Genomic DNA, 15,623 nt, shown 5'->3' on the forward strand with positions numbered 1-15,623 from the left:
AGCTATTTTTATGGCTGTAACTTACATTTTCATTTTGGGGTTTTCTAAGTTGTTTTTGTACATTATAAGTTACTATAGCGACAAATAACATCTTAAAATTGACCCAAAAACCCCAAACCTAAAAGATTTATTAGTGAATTAGTGATTACATTTGGGTTAACTACCTTGAAAGACAGACTTTGGCTGACACAAGACATCAATATTTGTTTGTCTGTCAGACACTTCCAAGTTATTATGTGCCAAATTGGATGAATCAGAGTTTTTAGAATAATTTGTTTTCTAGTTGTGATTACGAGTTGGATATTGGTGTGGCTGGTATTGCAAATCAGACAGTTTGTAATCATGCTAACTTATGACACAGAAAAAAATAAAAAATTGGTTTTGCATAAACTTTACCATAATTTTCTCAGATTAATTAATTAAAGTAATTTTACATAATTCTGACATATGAGATCAGAACATGATCAGACCTTTTACAAAATGCAAGTTTCCTACTATATTGGCCAGATAAAAATATGTCTTGATTCAATGGACTGTAGACATCCACTAAGAAACAAAAAAAAGATACAATAACAGAAATGTAACTATTTTATATGACGTCACAGTCGCTATATCCATCCGCCCTCTGATTGGAGGACATATGTTTACGTAGCAACGGTCCGGAAGATGTCGCTCAGGCCAGTCCTAAAAAACTTCCGCCTTAACTTGTAAAGAAAACATAGCAGCTAAAAGGCAATCGACGGCGTAACCAACCCATTTAAGAAGTCAGACCAAAGGTAGATACAAGTACACATCTGACACACATATACCGACTTGCACATATGTCCTTAAGCAGTTTGTTGACGTATTTTAGCTCGTCAGCAAATACAAATCTCCAATTTAGTGTAGCTAGCACGTAAGCTACGCTGTTAACTGCTAGCAGTTCGCTACCATCGATTTGCTCGGCATAGGCCTCAATTGGGTGTCTTTACGGCTAGATCGCGATAAATCGGTCGCTATACCCAGTCAATTATCGTTCTGACAATTGGTTTCAACAGACTCTTGCCGTAAATAAAACGTCAAACCTCAGTTAACGGTACATCAGCTACTTCGTTAGCACTGTCTTGTTAGCCGACTAGCTGTTACCTGGGGCTGACTATCCAGCTTGCTAGTCAATTTAGCCTGCCAGTTAGCCAACCATCGCGTCAGACAAACTGTAATATTACTGTATATCTTATTGGAAAGGTCATAAATGGCACAATTAGTTATTAAAGCCAGCGGAATACCCAAATGCTTACCATTTAACTAGTTAACGTTAGCTAATAACTAAAAACTAAGCTGCCAAACATTACTTTGTCAGTAATGTTTTCTTGCTCTTTAGATTAAGACTCTTATAAATATATCAAAACAATTAAATAGGAAGTGTTTTTTGCCTTTAATGACTCCTCCTTGTTACCTTAATATTTACATTAATACACATTTAAGTTGCTGTTTGGTCACATTTGTCTTTCTGTCACTAGCCAGGTAACACACAACTGTGCCACTCCCCTCTTTGTTAAAACCAACTACCAAGTCATCTCTTCCTGCTCGTTAATAAGCTACTTATATAGAGTTTACATTATCTTAGATACATTATTGGTTGGCATATGTGGGTATCACCGAATATGTTGGCTGATAACTAACAAGGTATTGCAGTAGAGAAATGCCAAAGATATGTTTTTAGGTTATTCAGATTGAATGTCATGGTCTGTCCACGTGTTGACACCTTTACATATGAACTGTAAAATGTCCTGCAGTGCTCAGTACAATATCCGATACCTAAACTTTATACATCACTGCGAGGAACTCATTGGAATAGTTTTTAAGAAGGCATCATGAGGCTGTGACTACATTTTACAATGACACTGCAGAAGAAATTGTATTTGGTGTGGATCGTTCACATTATAGCCCGTATCCGATCCACTTCATCAAGCGATACAGTGGATCAGTTCAGTGCATTCCCACTAATAGCCAAATATGAAAGAACCTTATTAAAATATACTTTACTAACAAAATACTCAATATATTGCCATATAGATGAAAACACTCTTAAGGAGTCAGACATAGTCAAACCAAACTTAATCAGGACCCTGCTGTTTTCTTTCAATTTCTTTTCTCCAGACTTCTGTCACTCTGGAGCTTGTGTGGTTTTCAGAGTGTGTGTGAGTGTGAGTGGGTGAGTGTATGTGTGAGTGTGTGTGTGAGCTGCAGTTTCCTCCTCACCTTTTCACCAAAAGCTGCTCCTCCCTGGAGGATGACAATGGAGGAGATGAAGAATGAAGCGGAGACAAACTCCATGGTATCCATGACGCTGTACGCCGTGATGTACCCCGTTTTCAACGAGGTAAAACGTTCGATGCTGACACCTTTTTACTAAATTACATTATTATAAAAAAAAAAAATACAGCGGCATTTCTAGACTATTTCCTAGAAGGATACTGAAATGGTCAATTAAAAAGGAGCAATGCTAATTTCTGTAACATTTTCCAAGATATGGTTATTCTCAGATGCTCGGAGACGCAGCAACAGCCCCAACATGTCCAGAGTTGGCTGTGATAATGACTGTTTTCTCTTTTGTTATTTATTAGCTGGAGAGGATCAACCTATCAGCAGCGCAGACGCTCCGAGCGGCCTTCATAAAGGTACGACTATGCACGGATCAGATGACCTAAAACATTAAAGCACAATATTTTCACTCTCATGACCTTTCACAACTCCACGTCAGCTTTGGTTTAAATCTAGGCTGCATTCCAGTTCTCCATTTAGTTTTTTTAAACATGCATCTATCTAACGCTCTTACCAATATTCTGCCAAAGATTCTGTTTCTTCCCTGAGGACACTGACAGGAGCTATGCACATCGAATGTGACTGCGGTCCAACTTTCCAGTTTCAGGAAGACGTAACGACAAAACCACTCCAGATTTTATCTGATGCAAATTCTAGTTCATGAATCACATAACTTCCACCGCAACAACTGTAGTAAAATAACTCCAGCAAACAATAGCTGCATTCTTCCTCAGCAATGATTCAATGCGAGTTGTCAGTGTTTAGGCAGTTTAGTAAGATTTATGGTTGCAACTAACCATTACTGAGAGGCGATGTGTGGGCCCAAAAAGTGTGGACACTGTCGAGACGAGAGTCAAAGGGGACATGTGAAGCATTACATTACATTACAGTTCATTTAGCTGACGCTTTTGTCCAAAGTGATGTACAAAAAGGGCAAACAATCATGGAGATACAACTCCGAACAGCAAGAATCTTGTAAGTACAATAGCTTCAAATAGGTACAAATATAAATTAAGGGTAAGTTGTGATCGTTTGAAGGACGCAGACGACACGCCGAACACGCCAGACACACGGCCCTGTCACACAGCTCCGTATGGCAGAAACATGCCGGCGTATATGAAAAGTATCTCAAAATGTGTCAGAGTCCAAATACGTCCAACTTCTCCACAGCGGTGTTGTAGCTGACGCATACATAACGAATACATAACTAATTATTATACGTATGTCAAACATTGATATCGTATCACTTACTTATTTAAAACGTATCAGAGCGTCTGGACAACGGAGCTGGAAAAGTGCCATCTGGTTCACGTCATGCTGATGCTGGAGAACGGCTAACATGCTGAACGCTAGCTGTACTGTAGAAACACGTTTAATAAGTTACTCCGTCGTCAGGCATAAGTTTAACATAGGGTAGGAATAGGTTATCCACTCGGTGTCAATAAACTGGCTGTAGGGTTCACCGTCAGCCGACGTAGCCTAAGTCTAACGTAGTCACGTAGATATTCACGTACTATAGGTAAATATTCACGTACGTATTCCGTATTCACGTATGTCTAACGTAACGTAACGTAACGTCTGCATATCTTATGAAGCACACGTCGGTATGTCCTGTAATTTTGAACATGCTCAAAACACCAGCGTTCACCAACACACCCCAGCGTAACACAGTGAGCTCTTAACGAATACTACTTATACCTTACCTTATATCTACGTACACCAGCGTGTTGCCCATATTTTGTATACATCATATTTTTGTATACGTTATGCATTTGTTGGGTATTCGTCTGATACATTTTGTATTACTAAGTGATACACTATCAATAGGTTAGACATGCGTATCTGTATACGTTCACTTTTCCGATCCGATGAAGACGTATTTGGACTCTGATGATTAGTAATGTAGAGACTATTAGGTTCACTCTGTATATGGTGTGTGTGTGGTGCTCGAGCACCTCCAAAATGACACGATTGATATTCAAGTGAGTAAACTCATCTGGTGCTGATGTTGTGATACCCGATTGTAGTCATCAGATGAGACTTCCTTAATGTCTCGATCCTCCTTGTTCTGTATCTATACATGTCTGTGATTGCACTGTAATGATAAAAGCACCGTGGCCAAAGATCACCTCTGTTCACCGAGAGCACAGATGAAGTATTAATGAAGGAGCTTTGCCGTTATCCAAACTAAAGCGAGAGGTGATCACCTTACTGCTGTTTTACTGCGACATTTGTGGGTCTTTTGTTCACTTGTCTCACTGATTGGTCTCTCTTCTGCTCCCGCTGCTTCCTGATTGGTGTAACTCCAAGGTTGAATTATTCAGGAGGTGAACTGCTCATTTAATAAAGTTCTAGCTTTGTTCTCTGCAGCTCGAAACCTTTTCTTGCTTCTGTTGAAGACAAACTGCTATACCTCCTTTTTTTTTTTTTTTTTTAAACTACTTTAAGTCACCCTGCTTTCCTAAATTCTCTTTTGTCAGGCGGAGAGGGAGAACCCTGGCCTGACTCAGGACATCATAATGAAGATCTTGGAGAAAAAGAATGTCCAAATCAACTTCACTGAATCCCTTCTGCGCATGGCAGCAGATGATGTGGAAGGTGCGTATATGAGAAATGATGCATCGTGGTGGAAATAGTCTTTTGTGACTGAGATTTAGGTTTGTAGGTGATGCCCATCCTATCTCCAGTTATTTATCTTCTCTCCCGACTTCACCGGTGTGTTTGCTTGCGTATCTGCCCATTTATATAAATCTACAGAGTCTCTGGGAACGTGCTGAACAGCCTTTTTTCCCCCTGCAGAGTTCATGATTGACCGGCCTGAGCAGGAGTTCCAGGACCTAAATGAAAAGGCCAGAGCTCTGAAACACATCCTCAGCAAAATCCCTGATGAGATCAATGACAGAGTACGCTTCCTACAGACTATCAAGTGAGAGCGAACACACACACACACACACACACACACACACACACACACACACACACACACACACACACACACACACACACACATACACACACACACACACACACACACAGATATTAGGGCTGTACCAAATGTTATTTTCTTTTTACATTCAAAGTTTCTATTGAAGTTTTCGAATGTCTTTCGTCATATTTTATGACATCATCACCCCAAAACAAAAGTGATTCATCATAAATCAACTTTCTGTAATGAATATAACTCATCAGTGCGAGCCTCCCATTGGGTGCGGGAGAGCAAACTGTTTTTGAAAGGCTGCAGACCAAACAAATATGGATTAAAGCAGAATATTTAGTTTAGTTTTTTTTTTTTTTTTTAATAAATGTTGACTTTGGGATTTTACAACGATCTGGAGTTATTGGAAATGTTTAGATCACACGAGTCGGAAACAATTGACTTCGGGGACAATAAAGAACCTCTAATCAAATCTAATTCAATGCAGCCACCACTCGAATCTTATTCCACAAATAGTTTAATACTAATAATATAAGTGTAGCTAATCTTCATCTGCAACTGAGCAGATATACGGGGGTCGAAGAGAATGAATTGCAAGAAAAATAAATGTGAATGTTGATTCAGAGTTTGACTGTCAACGTTATGAATGATTCGGTACAGCCCCACTCTGCATATATAATATAATATATCGCATTGGAAATACAGCCATTATTGGTGAGGATGGTACAAATAACCGACGCTGTTATGTAATCTTTACTTTCCGTTACATCACAGAGACCGACTGTTGCGCCTCTTGGTTGAAGTTATGTTGTGAAATCTTGTGAAATCCTCACTTGTCGCTTTTGGTTTCCTGCAGAGACATAGCCAGCGCCATAAAAGAGCTCCTGGACACAGTCAACAATGTCATCAAGAAATATCAGTACCAGAATCGCAGAGTGAGTAACAGAGACACTAAAACAACAGAGCGGTGTATACGCTCCTCATGTTCGCCCCCCCCCCCCCCCCCCTGGTTTCTTTATGACGTCTGTGTTTATTGTCTTGTTTGTTAAGGCTCTGGAGCATCAGAAAAAGGAGTTTGTGAAATACTCCAAAAGTTTCAGCGACACCCTCAAAACATACTTCAAAGACGGAAAGTAAGTTTACACCATAACCCCCCGCCCCCCCCCATATGTGGTTTTTGGGAGAGTGCTGTTAAATGTTTATTAATGCTGACTTTATTTATTTTTATTATATCAGTTGGTTGATTTGAGGACTATTCTGATTCCCAAGAAATACCAATAAGTTGTTTTTAAAGGAATAGTTTGACATTTTGGGTTGTCTCAGCTGGTTGCCCGGCAACCTCTCAGTGACAACAATACTCGAAGAAGTCACTGCCCAGAAATAGTCCGGGTTTATTTGTGTGCATGGAGTAAACGGGCAGTTTGTTACCTCCCCAGCCAAGATCCTTCTTCCAGTCTTTGTGCTAGGATTAGCTAACCCGTTCTAGGTGCAAACTAACTTTCCTCCATAGCAAAGCAATAATCCCAAGTTGTTTGCCGGAGACAAATTCTCATGTACAGTATGAGGATATGCTTACTCTTTATACATACTGTATGCTGTTGCTTGCTATTAGAGCTGCAAAGATGAATCGATTAGTTCGTCTGTTGGACCGAAAGCTTGAAATGAATGATCTCCTCTGTCAGTTTGGACTCATTGATGCTTCCAGGACCTTTGGCAAGATTAAGCCAGTTGAAACACAGGTCATCCTGCATTGACATTGTGTCCGTCTCCATTGTAGCTATCTCCGTCTCCATTGTAGCCATCTCCATTGTATCCATCTGCATTGTATCAAGAAACATGGGGGTTTAAGGGGAAGAAAGGAGTGCAGGAATGTTGGCCGGGACTTAGCTGTTTATTTGTTAACTAACCGCTCTTTACTCGCTAATAGTTTTAGCTTAGAGCGTTCACGAGTTGCTCCTATCTGTTTTCTCATTTTGTAACTTTCTGTGTACCCAGGGCGATAAATGTCTTCATCAGTGCAAACCGACTCATCCACCAAACCAACCTCATACTGCAGACCTTCAAAACCGTGGCCTAGCCCCTCACAGACCAGAGGTCCCCCGGTCCTGTGGGGAGCAACTGCTAGGATGGTGGAAGCTTGACGAGCGCCTGACCCATATATGTAAATTAGAAAGAGTTGATTTTAGGGTTGGGGGTCGATTCCATTGGAGTCGATATTGTAGATTCCAGTTCAAGAGACTGAAAAGTGCCATTTGCTTTTTCAATGAGGATTTTCCAGTCTTGAAATGGAACTGAATGGGCCCAAAGTCTTGGTTGATTGATTTTATTTGGACAGTTTTAATTTATAACCCTGGTCTTGTTGGGAGTAGGTGAGACGAGGTGTTTATTAAAGACTAATTGCCATTTTTCTAATATATTCATGTTGATCATTTTACTTTTAGCTTTTCAAATCATGGCTACACATCTCAGACAGCATTCAGTAGGGGGTGCGTCTCAGTCGTCTATACTGGATTTCTCTTCTCGGCTCCCATTTGTGTCATTTTGCCATGGTCTGTACGCGCAGGATCTAGCTGCGGGGAGAGGAAGCAGTTTTGGACATTTAAGAGGCAGACTCAGATTTTGTTTTTTCTTTATTATCAGAAGACAGAAAGCCAAATGACTTCCAGCACAGTGTGCGCCTTACCAAGTCCTGTAACATTCCCTCCTCTCAGTGTAATGAAGTGGAGCCAGTCCCTGCTGTTGGGGGATGTAGAGAGAGAAATGAAAGTTCTGTATTTAACTGATATCTGGTTGCAAATGTTCAATAAATAGTTTCCAAATGATGATGCTTTTTTAAATGTGTCCGAGTCCTATATGTATATGTGGGGTGACTTGAAAAATGTTTTTCCTGTGACACACTGAATATTTTTTTATCCCATAGATGAGTCTTTACAGGTTTTTGGAAAGATCTTCAGAGCAGGTGTAGATGTTGTTAAATAATGTTCTGGAGTTTTTAAAAGACTGCTGGGTATTTATTTTTCAGAAGATTCAGATTCGACTTAAAAAAAAAGACATTGATATGTACAAGATAAAAAATAAAATAAATCCTCTTTTAGGCCCAACAGCTAAGAAGTTGGTTATTTAGAAAGACCTAAAAAATAACCTTGTAAAATATCTCAGCAAAGCTGGAGCAGTCTAGTTTTATTTAGTCAATAATGCCGGTTATCTCTAAGGTCACAGCCGTTGAGTTTATAAGCACACACACATCCTCACCAGCAGATACTTCCTAACTGTACCAGGTCATTTCCTAGATAAACCTCACATTTGAAAAGCTCAACAGCAATGTCTCGTTCCAGAAATCATGACCCAGTTAATCTACAGACCTTGTCACAATCAAAGCACACTGTACATCAACAGCTCTTTAAAAGTTGAGCATTGATAAAATATTGACAACTGAGCAGCATTCACTTCAGTCTAGTTTTAATGAGGGGAAACATTTCAGAAAACAACGGCAGTGACACTCCAGGATGTTAAGAAGTGTTGAGGGTCAAATTCAACCTGTTGAGCATTGGTGTCCCTCAGACTTAAAAATCCTCCAAAATGAGAAGGCTAGTCTCAGATCACATCATGTATAGAGTCTGAGGTTTGAATATATGTATATACTAATAGATATTAGAAAGTTTGGCTGTTGGAGATCGCGGCAAAATGTAGTTGGTTAACTAAAAGAGTGGACGCCCATAATGAGCTGATTGGAAGCAGCTGGAGAAGTGAGAGAGAGAATTGAGAATGAATGAAGCATAAAGGTCTTCCTGATTGAGCTTCATTTGTTTGAATATTCAAAATATCAGTTGCAGATCAAATGCAAGGGGAGAGCAAAATATCAAAACATTTCAGAAAACAATGGATGCTATGAAAGTTGAGGGTCAAATTCAACCTGTTGAGCATTTGTGTCTGTGCATCCCATCCATCAGTTCTGCCCCTCTGAGCTCAGCATCCCCACTCTCCTCAGAACTTTGTCCACATTAGGAATCAGTTTTTCTTGGAAGTCCCACAGTCGTTTGTCCTCATTGAGCTGCTGCAGCGTTAACGACCCCCGCAGCGCCACGCGGACATGAATGATACGACAAACGTCCATTGGAACCCTGAACCGTTGTCCAAAATTCTTGAGCACTTCATGCACTGAGGTCTGCTCCACCAACCTGTGATGCACAGAGACATAAATCAGTGAAGTGCAATTCATTGTCCCAACTACGTATCTATTGGGACTCTAGTAAGTCGTATGGGATGTCAGCACTCAATGTTATTATACAGCATTTGAAATGTAGTCAAATGTATTATTTATTCAACCAAAAGCACTGAGTGTGGGTCCGGAATAAGTCACTTTTTGGTCGGACAAACAGCCTACCTTGGTTGAATTATCATCTTGTGCGGGTGGTATACATTTCTGTCGGGGTCCTCCCTGTAGATGTGCTCCAGAATATTAACTCCTGGCACCCCGTTCCACTGAGGCAGGTGAAACCTCCCACTGGGCTCAAAATGTTTCTTGGGGAAGATATGGTTCTCGATGAGGTACACTCCTGTCTACACGTGATACAGCATGGACGATGGAGAGAGAATATACACATTAGTATCATACATGATTCTACTGTTTGGATATTGATGTGATATTTGTCTGTGTAATATACACCAACAATACCCTACATTTGGATGCTGCTGTTGGAGCATGTCCATCAGAGACATCAGGTTGTTGTGTTTGTATGGCATTATAATCTCATCCATGTCGTTCAACAGCACATAGCGTGAACGGGCCATGGATCTGTACACGCACTCATTAAGCGTGGTCAGCTGGCCAAAGTAGTGCATGTCCCCCCCGCTCTGTGAGAAGAGCCAGCCACGCGATGGCTTCAGAAACCGGTCGATGGGCCAGGGGACCATCTCCACAAAGCCCTCCTGGCTGTAACTGTGCAGCAAGCTGTTGAGTTCTGGGCCGCAGCTGGTGTTATATATCACCACCCTGTCCACACCCAGCAACCTGTAGCAAGGTGAGGCAAAGTTTAAATGATTGGTTCACTCAAATTACAAAAAAAAAGAAACTAACCAACAGTCTGACATTGTCATTCCCACAGCTACTACACTAGCATGGCTAAAAAACAACAGCAACGTCGTTGCAAAGATTTTGAAATGAACTTCTTTGGTACTGGGAGCACCACACATATCTTTGGTTTTATTTACTTTGTCATGATATACAACATTTAATCTCCTTTTATAAAAGGCTTTATAGTGTATATATATATATATATATATTAGTATAGTTTATAGTTCTATATGTATACAGATGTATGTACATGAGGGGGTGTCTGGTATTCTCTGTCTTGTAAGGGGTCCTTGGCTGAAAGAACATTGAGAAGCTGATCCAGAGGGCTACATACCTACATACATATTTCATGTGACAGCCACAGCTCACTGTATCTCAGACTCTCACATTGCGTTATATGGGTATGGTAATTCAATCGAATTATTAAAAACTAATGTGTTAGTTCGAACATGAATCTTTTAAATATTTGACAGCCATATTTAGCAGCAGTAACATCTGTACAATACGATGCAATCCAATAATAATAATAATAAATTGTATTTATAAAGCGCCTTTCAAAGCTAAAAGCATTCTCAAGGGGCTAAAGGGCAACGGCACTGCACCTTTGCAAAAGGCACAATATTCTGTTTTGTTTTTTGTATACAGTGTCAGAGAAACAGTGATTCAGCTCATTTGTGACGATGAGGTTTGAGGTGTTGTTGCTGTGCTGACCTGTACATCTCCAGAGTCTGTGCAAACTGAAGCACATTGTTGTAGTCTCCAAACAGGGTGGAGATGCAGACTGTGAAGTTAAACTGCAACTTGTTCTCCTCCTTCCCATTGGTCTTCTGGTTCCTTATAGGAAGCCACGTCTGGTTAGAGCCCCTCACTCTATCCGGCTTTGTCAGGAGACTGACATGTGTAGCGTTGCACTTTTGAGGAATCTGACACATGACATCCGTAGTGGTGAAGGCAAAACTAAAGTTGTCTAAGTGTTTTGAAATTGTTGTTGGAGTTGTTCTTGATACCTGGCCTGCACAGCAGAAGAGACAGTAAAGGGGTTGGATGGAGTCTTTCCTAAATATACCAATGATGCGTATATCCAAGCCCTTCACTCTCTGGTCCATGTAGGCAGACACCAGTAAGTCCTTGGTATTGTTGAGGGGGGTGATGGTCTGCTCAGAGATATGAAAGGGGCAAGTGTTAGGAGGCAAGCGCGGCTTTGGGATGGTCCTGTACGTCCTGGGTGTTCTCACAGTGATGCAGAGGATGAAGAGGAAGGAAGCTATGAGGAGAAGGAATAACGTTCCTCTGAATTTCTTTGCCTTTTCCATCCAGCCACAGATGAAATAGATTCCCAACCTGAGGCAGAATTAGGAATCACAGTTCAGATTACACATTTGAGGAACAAAGCAAACACTCTGATGACTCTTATGCTGTGTCATTATTGCAATTACTTTTTATTTTAACTCCTATTTCTTTGTGATGTTTTACCAGCACCAGTTCTCGACCCCATTGTTGATTTGGTGTCATGTTCATAAGTCAACACAGATGTTTCGTTTTACAAAGAGGGGCAACATTCTCAAAAGGATAGCGTGCCTTTTGCGGCAGCTAAACCTGCATAAAGTAGACAAAAATAAACGGTGTTATTCACAAAGCACCCGCAAAAGATGAACTGCACCGCTCACCAGTGGCGGACTCAGGCTGTCCGAGGGGGCACCAGATGCATGTGGTGGGGCACCAGCATGCAACACGTTTTCCAGAATGCATGTCAAACATTGATAGCGTATCACTTACTTATTTAAAACGTATCAGAGCGTCTGGTCAACGGAGCTGGAAAAGTGCCATCTGGTTCACGTCATGCTGATGCTGGAGAACGGCTAACATGCTGAACGCTAGCTGTACTGTAGAAACACGTTTAATAAGTTACTCCGTCGTCAGGCATCATCTTAACATAGGGTAGGAATAGGGTATCCACTCGTTATCAATAAACTGGCTGTAGGGTTCATCGTCAGCCGACGTAGCCTATATCTAACGTTCCTCTAACGTAGTCACGTAGGTATTCACGTACTATATTCACGTAGGTAAATATTCTAACGTAACGTCTGCATATCTTATGAAGCACACGTCGGAACGTCCGGTAATTTTGAACATGCTCAAAACATCAGCGTTCAACAACGCACCCCAGCGTAACACAACGAGTTCTTAACGCACACCTTACCTTATATCAACGTACACCAGCGTGTTGCCCATATTTTGTATACGCCATTTTTTTGTATACGTTATGCATTCGTTGGGCATTCGTCTGATACATTTTGTATAAGTAAGTGATACGATATCAATAGGTTAGACATGCGTATCTGTATATGTTCACTCTTCCGATCTGAGCCGATGAAAAGTTGGACATATTTGGACTCTGACAAATATTCTTATGCGCCAGCATACGTTTCAGTCATACGGATATGTGTGACAGGGCCTTTTGGTACAAAATTGGCAACTTTCTATCAAAAACCAATTTCAATTTACAAAGCTTCTCAAAATAAATACTAACATTATAATATAATGGAGATTAGAACACTTTTACATCATGAAAAATGATGTTACAATAGTGTTTCAGTGTTAATGTGGAATGTAGCCAATTGTGGTATCAGTGATAGCAGGTTTAGTCGTATTGTAATAATAGGGCATTTTAGAAAGATACAAATACAACAGTAGGTAGTGGTGGAAAGAAATTAAGTACATTTACTCCAGTAAAGCATTTCAGTCCAAATTTGAGGTACCATTTTATGCTAGTTACTAGTCACTTTTCAAATCAAGATTTTGAATACAAAACATAAGATTAGTCTATAAAATATGATGCATTGTTAGACTAAAAGCGTTTGAAGCTTTCAAAATTAGCTCCACCTTGCTTACACATTACATTATCAACAATAATGATCCAATATTATAAATGATACCACTGACAGTAGCCCCTCTGCTTTAGGAGTACATTTGATACTTTATGTACATTTTGTTGGTAATACTTTTTTTACTTGTAATGAAGTATTTTTAAACTCTGTAGTATTACTTTCTTGTACTCAAGTAAATGATTTGAATACTATACTACTTTAAACGGACACAGAAGATCATTTAAACGCATAATTGCAGGGAAGAGAAACACAAAGCCAGGGCTCACCTTAAGTATCCAGTATAAACTCACGGTGCAGTACGAAATTCAACCGAACTTTGACGTTTATACCGTAGCAAAACTGTACTCTTCATGTTATAATTTCATGTTCTAATGACATTTAGGACGATGAAACTACTACAAAATGTAAAAAAAATCTACTTTTGAGTGTAGAACATGAACGCTACGTGATATTTTACCGTTAGTTGAGCGGAATATATTTCTAGTAGTAAATTAACAAACACCTCAGTGCTCAGAATGACTAAACTAAGGCTTATTAATTTACTTATTTACTAATGCTCATTTGAAGACCATATTGAACATGCAGTAACTCACTCGAAGCTGAAATGTGGTCCTGCTGGTTTGGTGTCCGATTCCCGCAGGTGTCGCTTCACCCTCTCTTCCTGTCTCTTGTCTCTTTGTCGCTTCACCCTCTCTTCCTGTCTCTTGTCTCTTTGCCGCTCCCTTTCTCACTCCTTTGTATATTTCAATTTTCTACTGGTTTGGTGTTTATTAATCTCAGGGCGGGACCAAATGCATGAACACTGTCGGAAAACCACTTTCCAGTGATATATAAAGCCAATCAAACGAATAAAAACATGGCCATAAAACGTTACCTTATTGCATGTTGCTCTGCATTTTTTTTATTACAATTTTTACTACACCAGTTTGGAGGTCCTTGACCTGAAAAACGTTGAAGACCCCTGCAGTAAGATATTGTTTTTAAATGAACAATTAATATATTTAAAATAACAGTCACTAGTATAATAAACAGACTGTAGCACAGGAAACAGAAATCACTTCCACAGTTAAAGCGACAAAGGTTCTGTGGATGTCGTAAGGAAGTGGAACATATACTAATGTAGGAGAAAGAAAGCACAGAAAGGCGGAACAACTATAAGATGCTTAATCTTTTACCAATAACAGTCTAAATACTAGATCTGTAAAGAGCAGAAACTCTCTGAATGAGATTGTTAGAGGGTCTAGAAGGCTGACAGGTGAGTCAGTTTAATCTAGAGTCCCTGTGCACCAGGCAGTTACAGCGGTCAACTAGCTTGATGTTAAATGTTGACTCCCAAGCTTTGCACTATGCATTTCAGCTTCCTTCTTCCAGCTGGAGGTTTATAGTCCAAAAGTGTAGAACAAAGCAGTATAGTTTGAAAAGTGGACACTGGGGCCAGCTAGCAGGCGTACGATAACGTCAGCATTGCTTTACTGTTGGCATGACACAGGACTGATGGTCGCGCTCAGCTTTTCTTCTCCGGACAATCATCAGAGAAAATGACTTTACCCCAATCCTCAGCAGTCAAATCCCTGAACCTTCTGCACAATATTAGTCTGTCCCTGATGTTGTTCCTGGAGAGAAGTTGCTTCTTTGCTGCCCTTCTTGACACCAGGCCATCCTCCAAAAGTCTTCGCCTCACTGTGCGGGCAGATGCACTCACACCTGCCTGCTGCCATTCCTGAGCAAGCCGTGCACTGGTGGTGCCCCGATCCCACAGCTGAATCAACTTTAGGAGACGGTCCTGGAGCTTGCTGGACTTTCTTGGGTGCCCTGAAGCCTTACTCACAACAATTGTAAATGTTTTTTTGTGGGATTAAGTTCATTTTTTAATGGCAAAGAAGGACTTTGCAATTAATTGCAATTCATCTGATCACTCTTCATAACATTCTGGAGTATATGCAAATTGCCATCATAAAAACTGAGGCAGCAGACTTTGTGCAAATAAATATTTGTGTGATTCTCAAAACTTTTGGCCACGAATATGTGTATACTAATAGATAAGAATTGTCCAAAAAATACGTAACAGATCCTCCCTGTTTGATCAGGAGATCAACAAAAGCTACCCTTGTAATATAATAATCTTGTCAATAGAGGCAGAGAGTGCCATTTATCATGATACATGTTGGTATACACCTTTCTCCAACAGTTATAGAAAATGCTGAAATTATCACATTAGCATTAAAACCAAAACATGTCTTAAAGAGATGGAGGTCAAAAATCAAAATTACCCTTATTTATACCGTCAGTTCATCAAAAGTAAATATACACATTCTTTTGTTAATCATTCCACACACGATTATAAAATAAATCTACCTAAAATAACTTTTGGTAATCATAACAAACCTGAATATAATATTTTGGCAAACATAACCCACTTGAA

The 15,623-nt window shown here is 40.1% G+C and overlaps 2 protein-coding genes across 2 annotated transcripts; one reads left to right on the top strand and one right to left on the bottom strand.

The window, feature by feature from the left end:
- The first annotated feature begins 633 nt into the window (after positions 1-633).
- On the top strand, positions 634-8,061 carry pdcd10b (programmed cell death 10b). The gene is made up of 8 exons (XM_029460786.1): positions 634-776; positions 2,140-2,362; positions 2,607-2,660; positions 4,785-4,902; positions 5,104-5,230; positions 6,096-6,174; positions 6,290-6,372; positions 7,235-8,061. The coding sequence occupies exons 2-8, from the start codon at positions 2,273-2,275 to the stop codon at positions 7,314-7,316; spliced, it is 633 nt and encodes a 210-aa protein (XP_029316646.1). The 5' UTR covers positions 634-776; positions 2,140-2,272; the 3' UTR covers positions 7,317-8,061.
- Positions 7,792-13,928, bottom strand: LOC115027447 (uncharacterized). Its single transcript, XM_029460785.1, has 5 exons — positions 13,795-13,928; positions 11,025-11,654; positions 9,920-10,250; positions 9,624-9,799; positions 7,792-9,417 (listed from the first exon to the last, which is right to left on the bottom strand). Exons 2-5 carry the CDS (start codon positions 11,624-11,626, stop codon positions 9,186-9,188), a joined length of 1,341 nt encoding a protein of 446 aa, XP_029316645.1. The 5' UTR covers positions 11,627-11,654; positions 13,795-13,928; the 3' UTR covers positions 7,792-9,185.
- Between the last annotated feature and the right edge of the window lie 1,695 nt (positions 13,929-15,623).

This window comes from Cottoperca gobio, chromosome 22 (assembly GCF_900634415.1).
Source record: "Cottoperca gobio chromosome 22, fCotGob3.1, whole genome shotgun sequence".
Taxonomy (NCBI): Eukaryota; Metazoa; Chordata; class Actinopteri; order Perciformes; family Bovichtidae; genus Cottoperca; species Cottoperca gobio.

Bases quoted from the DNA above. Each gene is read 5' to 3' on its own strand.
- LOC115027447 (XM_029460785.1), bottom strand. From the start codon at position 11,626: ATGGAAAAGGCAAAGAAATTCAGAGGAACGTTATTCCTTCTCCTCATA. The intron at 10,251-11,024 runs GTCAGCACAGCA...ACCTTGCTACAG, and splicing joins CAGACTCTGGAGATGTACAG to GTTGCTGGGTGTGGACAGGG. The intron at 9,418-9,623 runs GTAGGCTGTTTG...TGTGCATCACAG, and splicing joins AAGATGATAATTCAACCAAG to GTTGGTGGAGCAGACCTCAG.
- pdcd10b (XM_029460786.1), top strand. From the start codon at position 2,273: ATGACAATGGAGGAGATGAAGAATGAAGCGGAGACAAACTCCATGGTA. The intron at 5,231-6,095 runs GTGAGAGCGAAC...GGTTTCCTGCAG, and splicing joins CGCTTCCTACAGACTATCAA to AGACATAGCCAGCGCCATAA. The intron at 6,175-6,289 runs GTGAGTAACAGA...TTGTTTGTTAAG, and splicing joins ATCAGTACCAGAATCGCAGA to GCTCTGGAGCATCAGAAAAA.